The sequence below is a fragment of the Schistocerca serialis genome, chromosome 8 (genome assembly GCF_023864345.2).
Source record: "Schistocerca serialis cubense isolate TAMUIC-IGC-003099 chromosome 8, iqSchSeri2.2, whole genome shotgun sequence".
Classification (NCBI taxonomy): domain Eukaryota; kingdom Metazoa; phylum Arthropoda; class Insecta; order Orthoptera; family Acrididae; genus Schistocerca; species Schistocerca serialis.
In genome coordinates, this window is record NC_064645.1 from 323563929 (window position 1) to 323587734 (window position 23806).

Below are 23806 nucleotides of genomic sequence, written 5' to 3' on the forward strand. Positions count from 1 at the left end.
TGTGGCAGCTGGGGATGTAATCTGGGTCACTCGTTGAGCAACCACGGACCACATGTTTTCTATCGGCGAAAGATCCGGAGAGCAAGCCGGCCAGGGAAGCAATTCAATCTGGTTATTGATGAAGAACTTTTGGACAATGCGTGCCACGTGTGGTCGCGCATTATCCTGTTGAAATATGGCTGTGGCCGAGCCCTGAAGGTAAGGAAGGACAACTGGCTCCAGCACCTCAGATATGTAGCGCCGGCTATTTAAAGTACCGGCAATGCGTACTAGAGGCGTGCGAGAGTAATATCCAATACCGCCCCATACCATAATACCCGGTGCAAGACCAGTGTGGCGGTGCATAATTCAGCTGTCCAGCATCCTCTCTCCACGGTGTCTCCACACTCGAATCCGACCATCGTGGTGCTGCAGACAGAAGCGTGCCTCGTCAGTAAAGACAACGTCATTCCATTCTGCCGTCCACATCCGTCTGTCATCACACCATTGGCGACGGAGACGTCTGTGGTTCTGCGTCAATGGTAGACGAAGCAATGGACGTCTTGCGGACAGACCACTCTGCTGTAAACGGCGTTGAATGGTACGCGCAGACACTGGATGATGCGTTACAGACACAATGTGCTGTGCTATGGTTCGGGATGTCATTGAGCGATCCGTCACCGCCATGCGCACAATTTGCCTATCAGCACGTGCAGTGGTGCAACGAGGTGAATGCGATCGACCACGTCGGTCCGTCGTACCCTCCTGCATTCAACGGTCACATATCCGCATTACAGTTGTTTGGTTTCGTCCAACACGACTAGCGATTTCTCTGTATGATAATCCACAATCTCGGTAAGCCACTATCCTTCCTCTGTCGAACTCGGATACTTGATCAAACGATGTTCGCTGTTGTCTACGAGGCATAACTGATCGTCTTGTGAAACAACCACAAGGTAAATACACGTGCCGAACGTACACTCGTCGATATCGCCAAGCCTTAAATGGCGCTATGAGGTGGCGCCACAGGCGCGCGTGATGTGCGTCTGCGCTGAAATTCTAATCAGTTGCATATCTCATTGCTGCAAACTCATTGTGTAAATTTCACTTGATTCGGATGCTTCCTTCAGGGTGTTGCATTTACGGTGGCCAGCAGTGTATATGTATAAGTGCGATGTGTAAAATATCGATATACAACCAAGGTTGGCAGTAGTGCACAGTTTGTAAGCTCAGTGAACAGGAGCTGGTTGTTGGCGGGTGTAGAGACAATGGGCAGTTGGTGTTGAGACGTCTTGTAATACGCATGCTTTGAGATGGTCAAGGATATAGAGAATGAAATGATGTATTGGAAAAGCTGTTACATTGAAAATTATTGAATATCGTCATGATCAGCATTTATAAAACAAAAGTTGGAAGTTTAACTAGGTGTCAGTTCTTACACAGCAAAATACACACCCTGGACCTCAAATTGATTTAACAAACAGCAGATGGCGAGATTCATCACTGGACGACGAGCGTGCAACAACGACCAATAAAGGTAAGAAAGTTATATTACTCTAAATTCAAATTGTGATGTTACCTATCTATCTCCATGTCTTCAACCCTGTATGTACTCTGTTGTTAGAGTGAACAGCATGACAGGGACTAGTGGTCGACTAGGCACACCAGGGAGACCACACAGGTTTAAAATGATAATTTGTAACTTAATATTCTATTAATGATAATAATTAATACACTCCTGGAAATGGAAAAAAGAACACATTGACACCGGTGTGTCAGACCCACCATACTTGCTCCGGACACTGCGAGAGGGCTGTACAAGCAATGATCACACGCACGGCACTGCGGACTTACCAGGAACCGCGGTGTTGGCCGTCGAATGGCGCTAGCTGCGCAGCATTTGTGCACCGCCGCCGTCAATGTCAGCCAGTTTGCCGTGGCATACGGAGCTCCATCGCAGTCTTTAACACTGGTAGCATGCCGCGACAGCGTGGACGTGAACCGTATGTGCAGATGACGGACTTTGAGCGAGAGCGTATAGTGGGCATGCGGGAGGCCGGGTGGACGTACCGCCGAATTGCTCAACACGTGGGGCATGAGGTCACCACAGTACATCGATGTTGTCGCCAGTGGTCGGTGGAAGGTGCACGTGCCCGTCGACCTGGGACCGGACCGCAGCGACGCACGGATGCACGCCAAGACCGTAGGATCCTATGCAGTGCCGTATGGGACCGCACCGCCACTTCCCAGCAAATTAGGGACACTGTTGCTCCTGGGGTATCGGCGAGGACCATTCGCAACCGTCTCCATGAAGCTGGGCTACGGTCCCGCACACCGTTAGGCCGTCTTCCGTTCACGCCCCAACATCGTGCAGCCTGCCTCCAGTGGTGTCGCGACAGGCGTGAATGGAGGGACGAATGGAGACGTGTCGTCTTCAGCGATGAGAGTTGCTTCTGCCTTGGTGCCAATGATGGTCGTATGCGTGTTTGGCGCCGTGCAGGTGAGCGCCACAATCAGGACTGCATACGACCGAGGCACACAGGGCCAACACCCGGCATCATGGTGTGGGGAGCGATCTCCTAGACTGGCCGTACACCACTGGTGATCGTCAAGGGGACACTGAATAGTGCACGGTACATCCAAACCATCATCGAACCCATCGTTCTACCATTCCTAGACCGGCAAGGGAACTTGCTGTTCCAACAGGACAATGCACGTCCGCATGTATCCCGTGCCACCCAACGTGCTCTAGAAGGTGTACGTCAACTACCCTGGCCAGCAAGATCTCCGGATCTGTCCCCCATTGAGCATGTTTGGGACTGGATGAAGCGTCGTCTCACGCGGTCTGCACGTCCAGCACGAACGCTGGTCCAACTGAGGCGCCAGGTGGAAATGGCATGGCAAGCCGTTCCACAGGACTACATCCAGCATCTCTACGATCGTCTCCATGGGAGAATAGCAGCATGCATTGCTGCGAAAGGTGGATATACACTGTACTAGTGCCGACATTGTGCATGCTCTGTTACCTGTGTCTATGTGCCTGTGGTTCTGTCAGTGTGATCATGTGATGTATCTGACCCCAGGAATGTGTCGATAAAGTTTCCCCTTCCTGGGACAATGAATTCACGGTGTTCTTATTTCAATTTCCAGGAGTGTATTTGTCCCCTGGAGAAAGAGTTGCATTACAGCAGTCATCCCTGTTGGTGAATGACTATTGCACAAAAAATGAAATCACTGTGCTACCTCATTCTCTGTATCTCCAGTCCTGGACCCTGCAGACATTTTTTTTTATTTCCAAAGTTGAAAACCCTGTCGAGAGGATGAAGATTTGCAATGATAGGTGAGATAAAAGAAAATTTGCAGACAGTGGTTCATGCGATCCATCAAGAGGTGTACCAAGACTGCTTCTGGAAGTGTAAACAGAATTGGGTGTGGTGTATCAATGGTGGAGGAGAGTATTTTAAAGGAGACAATGAACAATAGGAAAAATGTAAGTGTAGAAAAATTTTGTGGACAAAGTTCTGGATCTTTTGAACAGATCACATATATTGCTACTTGGGAAAAAGAGATGAACAGGGAGGAGGAGGAGGAGATTGATAGAGTGGAGGAGATGAAGATGGACAGAGATAGAGGGAGAGTAGATGAACAGAAAGAAGATGGGAGAGGAGCTGGGCAGAGGAAGGAGGAAATGGACAGAGCAAGGGTGAATGGTAAAGAGGAGAAGAACAAAGAGAGTGGGAGAGGTTGAACAGAGAAGGGAGTACAGGACAAACATAGAGAGAGGGAGGGGATGAAGTGGACATGGAGAGTGGGGAGGAGGAGATGGACAGAGAGAAGCAGGTATGTCATGTAGGTAGGACCAGCATGTCTTGGAGGGGCTGTATGTGTGGATGGGCATGTCTGAGCAGAGAGGAGGAGGACATGGAGAATGAGAAAACAGGCAGCATGAGGTGGGCAAAGAAAGGGGGTGGGAGTGATGGACAGTGAGAGGGGCAGAGGGTCATTAGAGAGAGAAGAGGAGATGGAAAAAGAGGCACAGGAAGGGGAAATGGAGCAACCAGATGGAAGGTATAGAAAGCAAATGGGCAGGTGGAAAAGAAAGAAGGAGGAGGAGAGGGACTGGGAACAGGAGATATGGAAAGAGACAGGGAGAGGAACATATGGTTGGAGAGGGAGGACGGTATGAGACAAACAGGGAGGGGAGGCAGATGTCAAGAGGCAGAGAGAGCAGGGAGAAGGAGATGGGGAGATAGAGAAGGGAGCATGAAGTGGACAGCGATGGTGGGAGGAAGAGGTGGGGGAGAGCAACAGGCTGAGGAAGAGATTGACAGGGAGAGAGGAAGGAGATGGAGAGACTGAGTACAGGCAGGAAGGGATGGACAGAAATAGTAGGGTAGGAAGGGATGGGCAGAGAAGGTGAGAAGAGGAGAAGGGAAGGAAGGTGGGGGGGGGGGGGGGGAGGATATGGGCAGAGATCTGGGGAGGAAGAGATGGGCGATGAGAGTAGGGGAGGAGCAGATAGGAAGAGATGAGGCACAGAGGAGATGTGTAGAGAGGACACGAGGAGGACATGGGCAGAGTAGGGAGGAGGGTGTAGAGGGAGGAATGGGGAAGGAGGAGATGGTCAGAGAGAGGGGAAAGAGAAAACAGACAGAGGGAAATTAGGGGATGAATAAATAGGTATGGGGAGTGGGGGGAAAAGGAGAATTATGCAATATGTCTCTAATACATATGTGGGTGAAGCAAGGGCAAAGGTTATCTGTCTATAAACAACACAGAGTGTATATATGTCCAGGATTTCCTAAAAATGTGTTTTTTCAGCCTCTGCCATACAGGCTGCCCTGTACGAGACGTGTGTTGTGTGAGAGTAGCATTGGTATTCTTTATTGACCTGTGTTGTTGGGCAGCATACATTTCAGGTGCTTCTAGCACCCAATGTGTAGGCTGCCCTGAATGACAGACATGTTGTGGGAGTAGTGTCAACTTGCTACGATGACCTGCTTTGCAGGGGCCCACACATGTGGATGGGCATGGCTGGGGAAAGCTGTTATGGATAGGTGGAGGATGGGGGGATGGACAGGGAGAGAGCGGACACAAAGCGATGGACAGAGAGAGGAGGCAGGAGGTGATGGACAGAGGGACAGAGTGAGGGGGAGGAGGAGGTGGATAGGGAGAGAGGAGAGAAGCAGATGGACAGAGAGAGTGTGAAGGAGGAGGACAAGGTGGACACAAGAGATGGAGGCTGAGAAGATGGACAGACAGAAGAGTGAGAAGTGGATGGACAGATAGTGGGGGTAAATATGGTCACAGAGAGTGGGAGGAGGATATTTACAGACAGAGGGAGGAGGAGGGGGAGATGCAAGTGGAGGTATAGTTCGGTTCTGGGCAAGTGGAAATGGATGAGGCAAGAAGGAGAGGTGAACAGAGAGACAGGAGAGAATATGGTCAGAGGAAGTGGGGAGGGAGATATATAGAGATAGTGGGAAGGAGGAAATAGACATATAGAGGTGATAGGATGAGGTGAACAGAGAGATGGAGAAAGAGGTGGACACAGAGAGATGGGAGAAGAACGTGTGTGTAATATATGTATTGAACAAATTTGTGGGTGAAGTTGCGGGAAAAAGGCTAGTAGTTAAATAATATCCAACCCTCTACTTTCAGTGTTCCTGTCTCCTACTCAATGTGTCCTCTATATGGTGAGTAACTACTTGTTATCACTGAGTAAAAATAATACATTGTCTCAGATATTTTGGAATCAGATTTAAAACTGTAAGGCATTTCCAGAGGCAGATGTCAACTCTGACCAAAATATTTGGTTATGAACTGTAGATTAAAACTGAGGATATTGCAAAAAGGAAGGAAATAAAGAAGATAGGACCTGGATAAGCTGAAAGAACCAGAGGCTGCTGAAAGTTTCAGAGGGAGAATTAGGCAATGACTGACTACAACAGAGGAAAGGACTGCAATAGAAAACAAACAGGTAGCTTTGAGAGGTGAAATTGTGAAGACAGGAAAGGATCAAATAAGTAAAAAGACAACACCTACTGGAAAAATAGAAAAGATATAGAATTTAATTACTGAAAGGAGAAAATAAAAAAAATACAACAAATGATGCAGGCAAAGCGAATACAACATTAATATACAAGTTTGTTAGTAAGTGCAAAATGGCTAGGCAGGAATGGTTAGAGAACAAATGTAGAGATACTGTCTATCACAAAATGAAAGAGACCTTTGGACAAAAGAACAGCAGCTGTATGAATATCAAGAACTCAGGTGAAAAACCAGTACTAAGCAAAGAAAGGGAAGCTGAAAGGTGGAAGGAGTATATAGATGGGCTATACAAGGAAAATTAACTTGAAGGCAATGTTATAGGAAGGGAAGAGGATGTAGATGAAGATGAGATAAGATATACAATACTATGAGAATAATTCAACAGAGCACTGAAAAACACAAGTCGAAACAAGGCCGCCAGAATAAATGCCATTCTGTCATACCTACTGATACCCTATGCAGAACCAGCCATGATAAAAGTATTCCACTTGGTGCGCTTCATGTATGAGACAGGCAAAATACACTCTGACTTCAGGAAGAATGTGAGAGTATTTGACACACCTACTCGGGAAACAAGCATGATGACTGTGTGCCAGAAGATGGCCTGTGGATGGTACTCTGTACCAAACAGGTAGCCAGTAGGTAAAATAAATAAATTACAACTGTAGACACAAACATATACTGTTTCACTACTGTATTGCTGGCTGTTCCATCAGCAATACATCAGAAATGTGTAAGAATGTAGCAATTCTAATTACAAAGAAAGCAGGTGCTAACTGGTGTGAATATTATTGAATTATCATTTTCATATGAGGCACACTCAATTAGTAATGCAACACTTTTTTTCTGAAAGCAGATTGGTTTTATTCAGCATCCCAATACACCATATTATTCTCCACTCTTTTGGCTATAAGGCCCTATTTTTCAACATAATCTCCATTCAGTCTGAAGGTTTGGGAGGACCTGAATGCCCACATGGTACCACTCTACTCGTTGACATTAGAGCCAACATCTTGCTGCATCAATAACATCCCAATCATCCATGTACTGCTTCCTATGGAGTGCATTCTTTTTTGGGCCAAACAGATGGAAACTGGAAGGTGCAAGATCCAGGTTGTAGGATGGTTGTAGTTTTGTGAGCTCCTCTTGGGTGTGCATACTTCTATGATGCCCTGCATTGTCATGGAGAAGGAGAAGTTCATTTGAATTTTTGTGGCAATGTACATGCTGAAGTTGTTTCTTCAATTTCCTAAAGGTAGCACAATACACTTCAGAGTTGACCATTCCACCATGAGGGAAGACATCAAACAGAATAAAACCTTCAGAGTCTCAAAAGACAATTGTCATGACAATACCCACTGAATATGCAGCTCTGAATGTTTTGTTTGGAGGAGAAGTGATGTGGCAGTGATCCATGGATTACCATTTTGTTTCCAGTTTGAAGTGATGAACCGATGTTTCCTCACCTGTGACAATGTTCAACAAAAAATTATCCCTGTCAGCCTTGTAATGTGTAAACAGTTCTGCAGAGATGGTCCTTTATTGCTGTTTATGGTGTTCTGTTAGGCAGTGAGAAACGGAGTGAACATGTGCCTTTGAGTATCCCAGCTGGTGGATGAGTTTGACAGTGCTATCAACAGAGGCATCCAGTTGTGTAGTGAGGTGTTTGATTGTGTTCTGTCGATCACCTCAAATGAGAATGTCTGCACATTTAAATATTCCAAGAGTCACAGCTGTCTGTGGGCTGGCTGGCACGTGGAAGACTGGACAGGTTTGTGCGATGTTGTAGCGATGGAGACAGATACCTCGCCCAACAACTCATCATGTTTTTGTTCACCGCTACATCTCTGTAGATGTTCTGCTAGTGCCTGTGAATATCTGTGAAGTTTTGTTTTTCTGCTATAACAAACTCAATGATAACTCTTTGCTTGGAACACACCTCCATTACAGACACCATTTTGAAGGCTATGCATAGTGCAGCCACCCATAAAAACTTCAGAAAACTATAGGTGCTGTAGCAGGAATATTCCAAAATGTCTCACAAGAAATCCCACATTTTTTTTAGCCAAAACTGGCTGAGGAAAACAAATTTGTTGCATTACTTATTTATTGCCCCTTGTAAGTCTTTGTTACAAAATACTAATATGAATTTTTACAGATGAATGGAAAAACTGGTAGAAGGTGTTCTCAGGGAAGATCAGTTTGGATTCCAGAGAAATGTAGGAACAAGCGAGGCAATACTGACCCTATGACTGCTCTTAGAAGCTAAGTTACGGAAAGGCAAAGCTATGTTTATAGTATTTGTAAACTTAGAGAGAGCTTTTGATAATGCAGCAGGGGTAAAATACAGGGAGTGAAAGGTTATATACAATTTGAGCAGAAACCAGATAGGAGTCATAAGAGATGGGGGGCATGAAAGGGAAGCAGTTTTTGAGAAGTGAGAGAAGTAGGCTGTTATGTATCTCCTTTTGTTACTCAATCTGAACAAGAGCGAGCAGTAAATCAAAACCAAAGAAAAATTTGGAATTAAAGTTCTGGGAAAAGAAATACAAAAATTTAGGTTTGTCAATGACATTGTAATTTTGTCAGAGACAGCAAAGGACTTGGAAGAATAGTTGAATGGATTAGACAGTGCCTTGAAAAGAGGTTATATGATGAACATGTAGTCAAATTAAATTAGGCAATGCTGGGAAATTAGTTTACAAAACACAGCTCTAAATTAATAGATGAGTTTTTCTATTTGAGCCGTAGAATAATGGATGATGGCCAAAGTAGAGAGGATATAAAATGTAAAGTGGCAAAAAAAAAAAAAAAAATCTGAAGAGGAAAATTTGTTAACATTGAATATAGAAGTCTTTTCTGAAGGTATTTGTTTGGAGTGTAGCCTTGTATGGAAGCGAAATGTGAATGATAAACAGTTCAGACAAGAAGAGAATAGAAGCTTTTGAAAAGTGATGTTATAGAAGAATGCTAAAGATCAGTTGGATGGATAATGTAGATAATGAGAAGGTACTGAACAGAATTGAGGAGAAAAGAAATTTATGGCCCAACTAGACTAAAAGAAGGGACTGATTGATAGGACACATTCTGAGGCATCAAGGGATCACTAATTTACGATTAGAAAGAAGTTTGGGGGCTAAAAATTGTAGTGGGAGACCAAGACATGAGTACAGTATGCAGGTTCAAAAGCATGTAGGTTGCTTTGGTTATTTGCAGATGAAGAGGCTTGCACAGGACAGAGTAGCATGTAGAGATGCATCAAATCAGCTTTTGGATTGATAATTACAACAGCAGCAGCGGCAGCAACAACAACAAAAACAACAACAATGTAAAAGGAAATGATACAAATTATGTCTCCCTGACAGAGAATAAGGGGTGTCAATAGGAAAGAGTTCTGTATTAAGCTATCAAACATCATCTAACTATAAACTAATCACATGTGGTTTCCCACAACTTCCCACCCCATTCCCTTACTTTTTCTTGTCTACTGCAATGACCTTTCATCAGCAACATGTAGAATAATGACTGTTCATTTCTGTAGCATTCTTTAAGCTACACCTGTTTCATGGATGGTGCTAAAGAACAGTCACATTGAGCCACAAATGTAGATCCAAAAGTTGTGGGATCCTGACTGCTTGTGAATTTTCCTGCCTTTCAAACACTTGCACTGATTTATATGAGTATGAAGAAGAAGAAGCATTAGAGTTATGAGACTGTACTGACAAGAGAGTTGGGCATTATTACACAGATCTTCCAATTGAATGTTGAAGAGCTTAGTAGTTCTAAGAGTCAGGTTCATTCAAAAATTTTAATACCATTCTTCAGGAAACATACACTGAAGATGAACAGCAACAGAAGTCCAGAGGCTTGATCAATGGCTAAGATCTATTTGGAACTATGTACCACTGACATTATGGACTTGCAACCTATGTGAGAGACAATATCAAAAATGCATCCCCTACCATTCTTTCAATGCTCACAAAAATTGGTCAACTAACAGTGGTAAACATAACTGATGAACATAGGGAAAATTTATCAAACTGGATGAAAGGAAACTATCTGCACCAGACCTTTGATGGAAAAGATAGAAATACCTCCAAATCTACCACCCACAACACAGGAAAAAACCCTGATCTGAGTTTTCCTACCAGCAATTGCAGTCAGATCCTGTCCCCATACATAAGAAGGTTAAGGACAGTTTCCCACATAGTCAACACTGCCCCATCCCTCTGAAAACTGAAATCTTCTTTCTTACCTGTTCCTTTCTGAGTCCCAGTCGGAACCTACTAAAAGCAAATTTAGAAATTTTTTTGCATAACATTGACCAAACTCTGCTGCTGATCCCTACAAAGTAATGTAACTACCACAGATTTATAAAGATAATGCCAGTAGCTGCAAAATTATATACTCCCTGGGGCTGTCACAAGTTTGTATCCTAGGATGGACTGATGAGATGGAAGTTATGTATCCGTGATTCTTCCATGATAACAATGATGAAATTGCTGATAAGCTACTATAAATCCATGATGCAACCCAAAGGAAAAAATTGGGAGAAACTACTGAGGCATTAAACTTCACCAAATCAAGCAGGAAGGCATGGAACCTCCTAAGGAAACTCAGAGGTGACAGTGCACCTGAGTGACAAATGCCAGATGTCTTTCCCAACCAGATTGCCTCACAAATCGTATCCTTATCAAGACCTCCAAGAGATGGGAAACATACTACATTCCTCAAGTGCCAACTGAAACTGTTCTGTCAGTTACATTAAGCTCCAAATAATGTTTTCCACTCCTTAATAACTGATGAAGTAAATATTGCTGTCAGTAAAATTAAAACAGGGAAGGACACAGAATGTGATGTTATCCTCCCTGAATTCCTAATGCACAGTGGCCAGAGGACTAGAAAATAGCTGAGCCAGTTCTCCTCACATTATGCAGAATGGTCAGGTGCCACCTAATTCCAAGAAAGATAAAATAATATCTTTGCTAAAGTCAGGCAACTGTCGATTTCCCTCTTAAGCAACACCTCTAAGTTGTTGGAGGAGCTCATTTCAAATTGCACACAATCAATACTGGAATAACACCTACCAGTGAAGTGAGCTGCCTTTCACCATAACAGAAGCTACTCAGTCTAACTAGTCACATCAAAGTAGTGCTCCAGCAAGGGTTGATGACGACAGCTGTCTTTGTAGATCTCACCGCTGTATATGGCACCATATGGAGAGTTGGTCTGCTATAAAAATCATACCACACCATCCATGCTAGAAACTCTTACACTTCCCCAATAACATGCTATGTGGCAGAACCTTCCATATAATGTAAGTAGAGTCAGAAAAATAAACAATAGCCTCCCTTAAGGATCTGTACTGGTGCCTGCATTTTTCAACCTCTGCATATCAGACATCCAAGAAACAAAATGACGTAAATTTCGTTATGCCGACCATTTGGCTATAGCTGTCCAAATTAAGTCAATGGAAAATGGTGACAGTCCTCATTCCCAAGATCTTAAACTTTTTGGAAAATTGTAAACTGGCTGGAGACTGATTGTCAGCACAAGCAAAATGGAAACAATGAGCTTTCATCCTAATAATGGTCAAGCTGCAAAATCTCCCAAATTATACTTAAACAGTTAAGTACTTCCCCGTAGTTAGTTTCCTGAGCACCTTGGTGTCACATTTGATCACACCCTATCCTGTAAGAAATACCTAGAAACAATAGCATTTAAGGTCAATACAAGCAACAAATCCTGCACAAATTGTATGTCAGCAGGTGAGGAGCATGTTTCCTCACTGAGAGGTTCTGCCCTATGTAATTTTGTTTTATGGTATGTCCTAAATGCTTGAGGATCAACTTACTATGGAACTATGCTATAAAAATACATGTACTTTAATCTAATAAACAAGACTGAAATCACTTCAGTCTTCAGATAATATCCTTCCACAGACCTCAATAGCAAAAACACACATACATATTATGACATAACTGTCCCAGAACAATAAAGCTACACAGGGGAGAGAGTGGGAGGGAGGAGGGTGCACATACACTGGTGAGCCAAAGCATTATGACCACCTACTTAAAAGTGTGTTGATCAGCCTCTGGAACGAAATTCAGCAGTAATTCTGCACGCCATGGATTCAACAAGTACTTGATAGGTTTTCAGAGGTTTGTGGCATCAGACGCCTACACACAGGCCACACACTTCCCATAATTTATGGGCAGTTGGATTGTGGGCATGGAGCTGGTGTCTGATAGCATCCCTCTTGGGTTTCATCAGATTCAGATATGCCAAATTTGATGGCCAAGAAATCAACATGAGTTCACTATCATGTTCCTCAAACCATCAACACAATTCTGGCCTTGTGACATGCACAGTTATCCTGCTGGAAGATGTCAGTACTGTTGGAGAAGACATCAAGCATAAGGGGTTCAGGCAGTCCCTAATAATGTTCACGTAGTCCACAGCTGTTGTGGTGTCTTCAGTTACTACCGCAGGGTCCATGGAAGCCCAGGTGAATGTCCCTCATGACATAACACTGCTACCACTGGCCTGTGTCTATGGCGTACTGCATATTTCAATCAGCCATTGGCGTGGATGACAGCATATCTGGACAAGACCATCAACCTGGTTTAACAATAAATGGAATTCATCTGACCGTGTGACATGATCCCATTGATCTGCAGTCCAGTCTCAGTGATCCCACACCCACTGTAATCATAAATGACTATGTTATTGTGTCAACATGAGAACACTTACAGGTTCCCTGCTGCAGAACACTGCGTGCCGAATGGAGCGCTCCAAAACACTTGTGTCTGTGCCATCACTGTACTCTGACATCAGATCTGTCACAGATCACTGCCTACCCCGCTTTAGAGAGTGGGCAAGCCTCTGATCCCTGAGTCATGTAATGAGGTATGGATGTCCAACTTTTTGTTGCCTGCTCATTGTTATACAGCATTCTTCAACCACTTTCCATAAATGCTCATGACGGTAGCCAGGGAACAGCCAACCTGGTTCTGAGATGCTTGCTCCCAGGCACTGGGCCACAACAATCTGCTGTTTGTCAAAGTCACTTAAGTCAGTGAATTTTTTCATTTCTGCCACTTATCGTTGCTACAATGGTTCCCCATTCATCTCTGTTCAGCTCATATACTTCTCTTACCACGTCACATGTCCTCAGTACCACCAGGCAGCATACAGCCTCATGGTTGGCAGAGGTCATAATGTTTTGGCTCATAAGTGTATTACATATTGTGTCTTTGTTATGAGGAAGGACATTCTCGAAAAGCTTAGCTATCATTTTCATTATTTGTTTTCCACACAGGACACTCCATTATCATATTGAGTTATTGTCTGAGAAGTTGGCCACTTTAATGTTACTACTTCTACTTGTTTCTTATTTAATAATGCTTGTAATCTACATCTACATGACTACTCTGCAACACAGAATTAAGTTGTTGGCAGAGGGTTCACTGTATCACCTTCAAACTGTTTCTCTACTGTTCCACTCTCAAACAGTGCATTGGAAAAACAAACACTTAACTCTTCCCATGCTATCTCTGATTTCTCTTATTTTAATATGACGATCATTTCTCCCTATGTAGGTGGGCGCCCTCAAAATAGTTTTGGACCCTGAAGACAAATATTGTTATTGAAATTACATGAGAAGATACTGTTTCAAAGAAAAATGCCTTTGTTTTAATGACTTCTACCCCCAATTTGCAATCATCTTTGTTTCAGTTTTTTAATGTTTTATTTTTGAACTCAGCAGACCCCACCCCCCTTTTTAATTTTTTAAAGAAACAACAGTTGGTATAATTTTACAATACTTCTTTTTTTAAAGGAAAATATAAGACAAAGGGCCATATCAATATCTTTAAGAAGGTGCCAAATTTTCCACCACTTCTCTGTTTTTCATTTATGATCTGAAACTAATTAGCATGTTTTACTGTTAACTTCTGACCACCATCTATCTTCTGTATCCATATACATACATAAATTAAAGTCCACCACTGTGGTTTTGTCTATGTGTTTGGACTAATCTCAGAAACTACTGTTTGAATTTTGATGCAGTTTTCAATAATAGATACTCTAATTCATGAAATTAGATGGGTAGATCACATAACTAATGAGGAGGTACTGAACAGAATTGGGGAGAAGAGGAGTTTGTGGCACAACTTGACTAGAAGAAGGGACCAGTTGGTAGGACATGTTCTGAGGCATCAAGGGACCACAAATTTAGCACTGGAGGGCAGCGTGGAGGGTAAAAATAGTAGAGGGAGACCAAGAGATGAATACACTAAGCAGATTCAGAAGAATGTAGGTTGCAGTAAGTATTGGGAGATGAAGAAGCTTGCACAGGATAGAGTAGCATGGAGAGCTGCATCAAACCAGTCTCATGACTGAAGACCACAACAACAACAACAACAACAACAATTCATGTGATAGTTTTGTGAGTATAATAAATATTTTGTGGAAACTGGCTAAATGATGATGCATTAAAGCCCCCTGCTGGTGTGAAAATGATATAACTTTCATCTACCAGTGTGTGGCGGAGCTCCCTGGAAATGCGTAAGGTGACCCGACAGCAGCACAAGGGTAGTGCAAGCTATTACTACTGGAAGGCTGGTGCAAGCTACTGCCAACATGCTAAATTACCTGTGATGCAGGAAGTATGGCATAGTAAGCTCACAACGGTTTTCTGCTTTATGTACAGGCTACTCTCAGGAGGTACTGTAGTGGTTTTGAAAAGATTTTCACCAACTGACAGACTGATTTAGGAGTAAGGTTTGTGGCACAGGAGGTAGATGTAAGGCTGCCTGATTCCGGTATCAGGCTGGCACAAGACTGCCACTAATGGGAACTTCCCAAATGACCTGTGATGAAGGACATATCAGGTGTTAAGCTGACAAGAACATATTTTTTTGGTGTAGAGTTAATGTTTAAGGGTAGTGAAGGGAAACACAGAAAAAGATCACAGAGAAAATGTAGTTCATTCTGGACTAGCACTGCATTTGGGTTACCAACAACTGACTGTAGTGCACACAAAACTTGCTCTGCAGTTGGGAAACCAGGCAGAATGGTACCTCATAGCTCTCATCATTGCTACAACATGTCATTTTGAACACCAATTAAATATGAAACAGATAACATTTGAGCCTCCTGAGAACTGTTCTGGAGTGCTCTGCTTAAACTGTTTTAAGTTATGTAAAAGTGATGACATTCAATCACCTAATATTGTTCTCTGAATTTTAATCATAACTCTCTGCAATGGCCTGTAAATAAAATTACTGCTGTGGCAGACAAGTCATCCAGCTGTCAACACTTAGTGTTAGCTACATAAAGCCAGGGTGGGTCATTAGTTTTCAAATAAACTATTTACTTTTACATCTAAATTACTGGAGGTAGTTGGAAACAAAAACGAATTATCAAAGTCTGTAACATGATGACGTTCACTCCTTTGCCATGGAAAATAAAGCTGGACATAAACTACTTTAGGTATCTTCAATCAGACAAAAAATCAACATTAAAGTCTTCACAAATACTGACTCTTCAGTTACACCAGTAATTCTGCATGAGCAGTCTTGCTCAAACTAAATGAACTGAACAAGCAGTCATCTGAAAATAACATAGGATCGGCATCTATAATGCAGAGAAGGAAGTGAGTGACAAAAACGTAGACTTCACAATACTATGTCTTCAGAGAGCCCACAACAAATTAGGACTTGAAGAAGTTTTTGCTGTGTCAGAGTTAAGCATATCTATCACTTTCTTTCAAATGACAAAATAAGTTTGAAACCACTGATTAATGGTATCTGTTATGCCATTGAATTCCAGCTCCTGAAGCAACGCCAAGTGACTTACCAAATGAGAACCTTTCGTAACATGAATGATAACGAATGGTATGAGCACAAGATATGGTTGCAAGTATAGGTACAATATATCTCAAAAATACTGTTTATTTACTTAAATGTTAGGTTTTTAATATCTTTCACTTAATAAGCAGTAACAGTATTTACATACTGTCCCCCATACAAACAAAAGTGTAGTCAGACTGTATAAGATGTAACCACTCAACAAATGGAGTTGACCAACTCAGAAAGAATAACTTTTTCCTTTCTAATTCCTCTTCTACTTCTTTTGTTGGTGGTTTGAAGTCATCCCTTGAGAAGTAAGTGAACTGATAAGAACAGAAACACACATGTACAGATATAAAGGATATATAATATAACATACACAGTGAACTGACTATTTGACGTTACTAGAGTCTGGCTTTCTTGTCTAACATCGGGAGGCTTGTCTCAGGGGGCACTCAGTTAACTTTTGTAACAGGATAAAGATAGTTCATTGTGGGATGGCCCATAATGCAAAATACCATGGATTTTATACAGCATCATTTTAGCTATATGTTAATGTGAATTACCTCATCTTGCCTTCTTTCAACTTTATTCTTCTGTTCATAATATTTCTGTACAAGCTTCTTCAGTCTTAGATTTTGTTTAAATTCTGGTGATTCAGTATTCAAGCCTTTTAGAATAGACAGAACAGAGAATTCTTTTCTCCTTTCTAATTCCTCTTCTACTTCTTTTGTTGGTGGTTTGAAGTCATCCCTTGAGAAGTAAGTGAACTGATAAGAACAGAAACACACATGTACAGATATAAAGGATATGCACCCAAAGTTATCCATATAATGGAAAAAAATTATTTACCAAATATCTACAAAAAGCCTTACAAATAAGCATGAGTGCCTGAGATGATAAAATCAGACCAGACCTTGTGTTACTGATCATGGGGAACATTTTATACAGCTATAAGGTCATGAGGAGGATCAATACTTTTAGGATTTTACACAATGAAAGAGGAGTCTCTACCTACTAATTGCCATGTGAGGAGGAACTTCAATGAGGTTGACAGGTGTATCAAGTTAATTTTGGCAAGCCAGTTCACATCTCAGGAGTTAGGCATACTCGCATTTGTCTTGATGCTGTGGAGGGGTGATACATATAGTGTGTAGAAGGAATTAGTACATGGATTCCTCCAATTATGTAATATAACATACACAGTGAACTGACTATTTGACATTACTAGAGTCTGGCTTTCTTGTCTAACATTGGGAGGCTTGTCTCAGGGGGCACTCAGTTAACTTTTGTAACAGGATAAAGATAGTTCATTGTGGGATGGCCCATAATGCAAAATACCATTAAGGAGTTAATTTGGTAATAAAGGGCAGTGTGAGGTAAAAGCTGTAGGGGGAAACTCAGGCTTCACTGCAGTAGGCTGGTTGAAATGGGTATAAGTTGCAATATTCATGCACAGATGTGAAGATACTTGCACAGGGTATACTAGCATGGAGAGCTGCATCAACTCTGTCTGTTGACTGAAGACCACACCAACCACCACACCAGTGCAATCAGGTAATGAGACTGGAGACCTTGCCTGTCAGAGTATAAAGCCATGGCTTAATGGGTTGCGTCCTATTCAGAGGCAAGTCATGGTGATTTCATCGCATCAGAATGATCAGTATGAGGTATATGATGTCAGATTTTTGGTTTCACTAACCATAGTTTGTTGTCCTTCACTGGCAGTCACTATACCTAACACAGCTGCATAGCTCTCAGGCCCCACAGCAAGATGATGAGACAACAGCCTCCTTGGCCACTTGTTCATTTCTCCAGACTTCAACATGTCCTGGTACCCAGCAGAATGATACATGCTTCACCTGTTGTTGAAGGAGCAGTTTGTTCTGTATTGTGTGTATAATTTTCTCTGCTATGAATATTTGTTGCAAAGCTTGTAGAGCACTAAGGGAATCATAGCGAATGAGAAACCTTTCACTCTCACTCTCACCTCTTCTACTCCACTGCCTTCTGGATTCCATACAGTTCTCCATTCTGTACAGTGTATTAATTACAAAGACACATCTTGAAGATATGGTCCAAGAAAAGACTCAAGAGCTGAGGGAGACACTGCTCTGAACAATCAGTCTATACTACATTAAAAGCATGATGCCTATCTAAAATGTTGTAAACCAAGGGCTGAAAATGTAAACTGGAAGAGTGTTTCTTCTTAAAATTTGTTAAATCTAAAACAGTTCTGGTCTCATAAGAAGTAAAGGTGGAGATCTGCTCTGATCTCAGCATACAGCTTCCAAATGAGCCATACTGTATTATTTATACAGAGTACTACTTAAGTTTCTACAAGTTGCTCTTATATACCTGGACTGAATTAGAGAGACTCAAATCATCAGTAAAGTAATGTCAAAATTCACCACCATATTGCCCATTTTTTCTTCTTTTTTTCAGTCCAAAATCTGTACTGCATTTCTAACACTGTGATTGTAGTGACATCTATGACCATCTAGCACATTGGACAGATTAATTACCATCACATACAGGATTTGTATTAGCACAGCATTGTACCTGGAATGACAAGTGAGTCATCCCAGTCTCCATTGTTATACAGGATTTCCGCCACTGCTGAACTGTCAGCCTGAATGAGGAAACTGCACAGTTTCAGTAATAAAGCAGAAGGTGCTTGTGAGTTTTAGCTGCAGAGTTGTCCCCAAATTCCTTACAAACAGATATGACTGTTCTCGGTTGCAGGAAAGTCACCTGAACAAGCATAAGTTGGGAAAGACACATTTTTTTAATCAGGTACAGTCACACACCGAGGATGAGATTGCCAGTTATCAGAAGCTTCAGTGCCACATAAGAACACAGTATACAGATAAAAAAGGGTTGCACTAAATATATTTACTTGGAGACTTTCACATGTGAAGCAGGTGCAAAGTACATCTTACGTAAGTGATTGCAAATTGAATTTATACTGAAACCTATTGTAGTGTTTAGAGAATTTCTGTGTAAATTTTTGAACCACTTGGCCTTCCACCATCTCAAACACACGATATTTTAGATGTGAGTGGGAGAAAGGAACCCTATCTAGAACATGTCATATGTCCGTGCAGGAGTGAAATCAGTCACGAGAAAAAGGTTGACGCGGCGGTTGAACAGCACCGACAAGTACTTGTCGGGTGATCCATGGAAGTCATAGTGAAAGCAAACGGAAGAACCAAGGAACTTCTGTGTTATTCTGAGCTGTTTGTAATTTGACTATTATTAGTGACAAAAGAACAATTGAGATTTGGAATTGTGAATAAACACTTCCTTTGGCTTGCTGGAGGCAAGACATATTTTATGATTAGTTTGTAATAGAGTTATGGTTGTTAAGCCAACTCTTTGCTAAATGTACATAAATCTGTTTCTAATGTGAAACAATACGAGTGACTTACAAGAATTTGAATACTTATATTGAAAGTGCGAAATGGTTATTGTGCATAGAGTCCAAATATGCTGATGGTGTTGCTGAAAGAGAACAGTTTTAAAAGATAAGGCCTATTAAAAAAAGTCATCACAAAGCCGCTGGAATGTAGTGACTAGTGTGAAAGGACTGAAGAAAACAGAAATTTTGAGATAAAAGAGAGAGAAAAAGCTATCAAGTGTTCCCATAGCAACTGAGCATAACAAGAAAAGAGAACCATTAAGAGAAACTGATGCCGGAGTATCCGAAGGAGAAAATTTGTAAAGGCAAATAAAGGAGAAGACGTAAGAAAGTCACAGCGTGAAAAAAAAGTCACAGCGTGAAAAACGGAAGAGAAGATCTCGATGTACTAGACTAAGACGAGATACGCCTAGAATGGTACGACTAAGATGATCTGGTGTGGGGAGTATAAAGCTCTCACACACATCACAGGGACGCAGACATGGAAACCAGCCTACATCTGATGCTGCCGGCACCAGCTGCTGTTCACCAGTGCTGACCTGCCATCACATCTGCTCACCTATACTGCGAGAATTCTATGCCGGGTGATCGCAAAACAGAACTTTAGTACCTTATCAAGAAGTGATATTTAATGAACTTTATTAATGTACTTATTATACTTAAAGTTAATTTTTAAATGTTCACAAGGACTAAAGCTTGTAAAATTATGGATCACGTTCAGGAAATTGAAGAGACATCAGAACCAGCCATAGCTATGAGAACTACTAAAGAAGGGCCTGACTGGTCTGAGTTAGTAAATCTAATCAAAACTCAAAATGCTGCTCTAAGAAAGGAACTAAATGCAACTCTATGTAAACAACTAAGCTTAGTACATTCTAGTTGAAATAGAAATGGAAATGCCCTGTGGCCTGGCCTCCCGTCGGGTAGACCATTCGCCTGGTGCAAGTTTTTTGAGTTGACGCCACTTCGGCAACTTGCGAGTGAATGGGGATGAAATGATGATGATAAGAACAACACAACACCCAGTCCCCGAGTGGAGAAAATCTCTGGCCCTGCCAGGAATCAAACCCAGGCCATTAGATATGACATTCCATCGCGCTCACCACTCAACTAACAGGGGCGGACACATTCTAGTTTAAATGCTCGGAATGAAGCTTTAGGATTGTTAAATGCCAAAGTCGACTCACAGCGCAAAGAATTAGGTAATCTATAGGAAGGCATGGATGCTTTAAAGACTGAATTTGACACCCTGAATAGTAAAGTAGAGGATTTAAAATTAGACTTAAAGAAAGAATTAACCAATTCCTCATGTTCACTGACTTTAGTAGTAAACAGAATGATAATTTCCAGGAGTTATCAAAAAAGTTAGAATTTGAAATTGAGGACAGATGAAATAATGTAGAATCAGAAATCAATGAAAAATTAAGGCCTTTTGAAAATGTGTGTAACATTAAATTTAATGCTGTAAAGCAGGGACTGAGTACTTTAAAAGAAAGTGTAGATAAGCAGAGCGAGTTAATGCATGTCATTCAGTCGCAAGTTACAGGTGTAAGAACACAAGTGGATAATGTAGAAAGAAGCTCTAAAGAGAAACATCAAACTCAGATATTGTAAATGTAAGTAGTTTGGAAGAACAAGTCCAGGAATTATAGAAAGAAAAGTTACTGAGAGAATAACACCCGGGAACATGTCACCTATGGCTTCTTCCGTACTTACTGATACCAGGAAGGGCATAGATGACCTGTGGAGAGAAGTCAAGCTTATCCAGGACAGAGTAGAAAAATGGGTAACGTCACCTAATGTTGTGTTAGTTAGTGAAGTGGTGACTGATTTACTGTGGGGATACTTTCAAAAGAAGTTTAAAGAGAAATGTGCACAGGAAAAGTTAATATCAGATCCCCCAGGGATGTTAACATTCTTAGTTAACGGCGGAGTGACGACCGTCGGATCCCGAGTTGTTTTCAGTGTTTCTTCCAAAATAGTTTTCCTGCACCGAATTCCTTTAAAATCTTATACTATTCTGTCATCTATTCCTAAAATCTTAAACTATCCTGTAATCCTATATCTTAGAAACCCAGATATGACAGTCAACTAAAAAACAATCCTAGAGAATCACAGGTAAAAAGTGATATTTAGATAAAGTTAACTGAATGGTATATTATGTTTGTAGAAAATATAGTATTGTGTGACTAGTTGAACAACTAATATACCGTAGTATATAGATTTTCTATTTTGTATAGAATATTTTATACCTTTTGTGAGATGTGATGTAGATGGGAGGGTTTATATCAGTTCTGAAAGGGGTGGGGTATTGTGGATAAAAGCATGATTTACAAGAACACATAAATCATGACTAATACAAAGCACACATCACACCTTTCAAACAACCCTCACAAACAAGTGTGCTTAATTCTTCATCACTTGCCGTTTCCATAGGGTTGCTAAGATTTCCTTCGGGGACCTCAAGGGTGAAAGTGAGAATGTCCGTTCTGAAGGAGATGATTTAACACCAAACCTCCTCCGGCATCTCACTCACATACTTGGGATGTAGGGATCCTGGGGAAGGGGGGTGGGAAGGTTTTCCTGTCTTTGGGGCTATCTTCTTTCTCTTCTTCAATCTTAGCAACCATTTATATTTATTTCCTTTCTTACTTCTCATTTGAAGACCTATCTATTTTTTTTCCTCTTTCCATATTCACATACTTCTATTGCAGAAGTCCTTCCTACTTTCCTTGGTTTCTCATAACCTACATCTTATCTTTCAATAAGAAGGCTGAAGAATCAGACTACATGAACACACATCCACATACATAAACAAAGAAATTTAAACACAAACATTAAAATCACAGATTACAAAACCTGTCACGATGTGACAACTGCCAGGTGTTGTAGGAGAAAAGATATGTGTACACAGTGGGTCTTTAAATATGTCTGCCTGTGGCTGTATATGTGTGGATGGATATGTGTGTGTGTGTGTATGTGTGTGTGTGTGTGTGTGTGTGTGTTTGTGTGTGTGTGTGTGTGTGTGTGTGCGAGTGTATACCTATCCTTTTTTCCCCCTAAGGTAAGTCTTTCCGCTCCCGGGATTGGAATGACTCTTTACCCTCTCCCTTAAAACCCACATCCTTTCATCTTTCCCTCTCCTTCCCTCTTTCCTGACGAAGCAACCATTGGTTGCGAAAGCTTGAAATTTTGTGTGTGTGTTTGTGTTTTTTTATTGTGTCTATCTACCAGCGCCTTCCCGTTTGGTAAGTCATGGAATCTTTGTTTTTAAAACATAAAATTATCATAAATATACATAAGTATATAAAAACCAAAAACTAGGATGATTCTACATCAAGTATACATAAGAAGGGGGCATGATCAAAGAAAAAGAATGCAAACAAGAGTGGATTTGATTGTGATACTCATTTAAGAAAAGTCAGTATAATAAATACTCTGATTAAGTGACGAATTGTAGGATAGCGGGACTCAAATAGCATAAGTAAGCATATTATCTACTGAATACTGTATATAGACATGGTATCTACTGGAAGTATAGAAGTTGATAAGTAGAGGAGGACTCTAGGGATTAGAGGAAGTATTAAGAAGTATATGAGAAGGGTAGAGTAGATTTGTAACTTTACCAGAAAATACTTAATTATAGTATACATAGGAACATATACTGGGGTAATGAAACCATGTGGCCTACTCAGACAGGATAAGAGGGGCGTATCCAGCATTGGCTAAGTTTATGGGACAGACGTACCTACCTGTGATCTGAAAAAATAGGAATGTTTTATAAAGGGGCGTACCTACCAGAATAGAAAGAGGAAGTGCTCTCATAAGGTCAATCCAAAAGCACAGTTTAGGTACTGATCCTAGGGAAAAGGGACAGTAGCACGACAAAAGTCACAAAATTTTGTAGGGATTATTCTGGAAAGTTTGAATTCTATGCACAACGAGCATTATTACATTTATATAAGTTCACAAATGTCAAAAGGAACACTTTCATTTTGCCCAGAGTTCCTCCAAACTACAACAGATAATGAAGCTAGTACATACTAAAGAAAAGGTAGTACAAAGGATAGAAATAATAGAATACTCAAGTGTCATGAACACCTGCAGTTTATGACTGGAAATAACGAAAGAATCCTCACAATTCTCAAATATTATAAAAGATGACTAAAAACATGGAAAAATGTTCAGGTCTTGATATCAAGGTGAAATAAGAACAGAATAAAGGAATGCTAAGCTAAAGATTCTTCTAGAGAAAAGAAAAGATTGTTGTTGAAGTTAAAGATGTATGTAGAAACATCTATAAGAAAGTATATTGTTATGATATGAAATGTTGTTGTGAGTGATGTTATTTACATAATGATTATGTATAAAATTTCACATGTCCGATCTGGGGAGGGGATATGTAGTTTTTCGAGAATTTCCGCATAAATTCTAGAACCACCCGGCCTTCCACCGTCTCGAACACATGATATTTTAGATGTGAGTAGGAGAAAGGAACCCT

General features: G+C 41.3%; 1 protein-coding gene across 1 annotated transcript in view; it reads right to left on the reverse strand.

The window, feature by feature from the left end:
- The window catches only part of LOC126416999 (cilia- and flagella-associated protein 44-like), a 582681-nt gene that overhangs the window by 232650 nt on the left and 326225 nt on the right, over nt 1-23806 (reverse strand). Inside the window, exon 17 of the mRNA XM_050084886.1 lies at nt 16451-16637. Within this exon, the coding sequence (XP_049940843.1) occupies nt 16451-16637 (187 nt within the window). The remainder of the gene's footprint in view (nt 1-16450; nt 16638-23806) is intronic.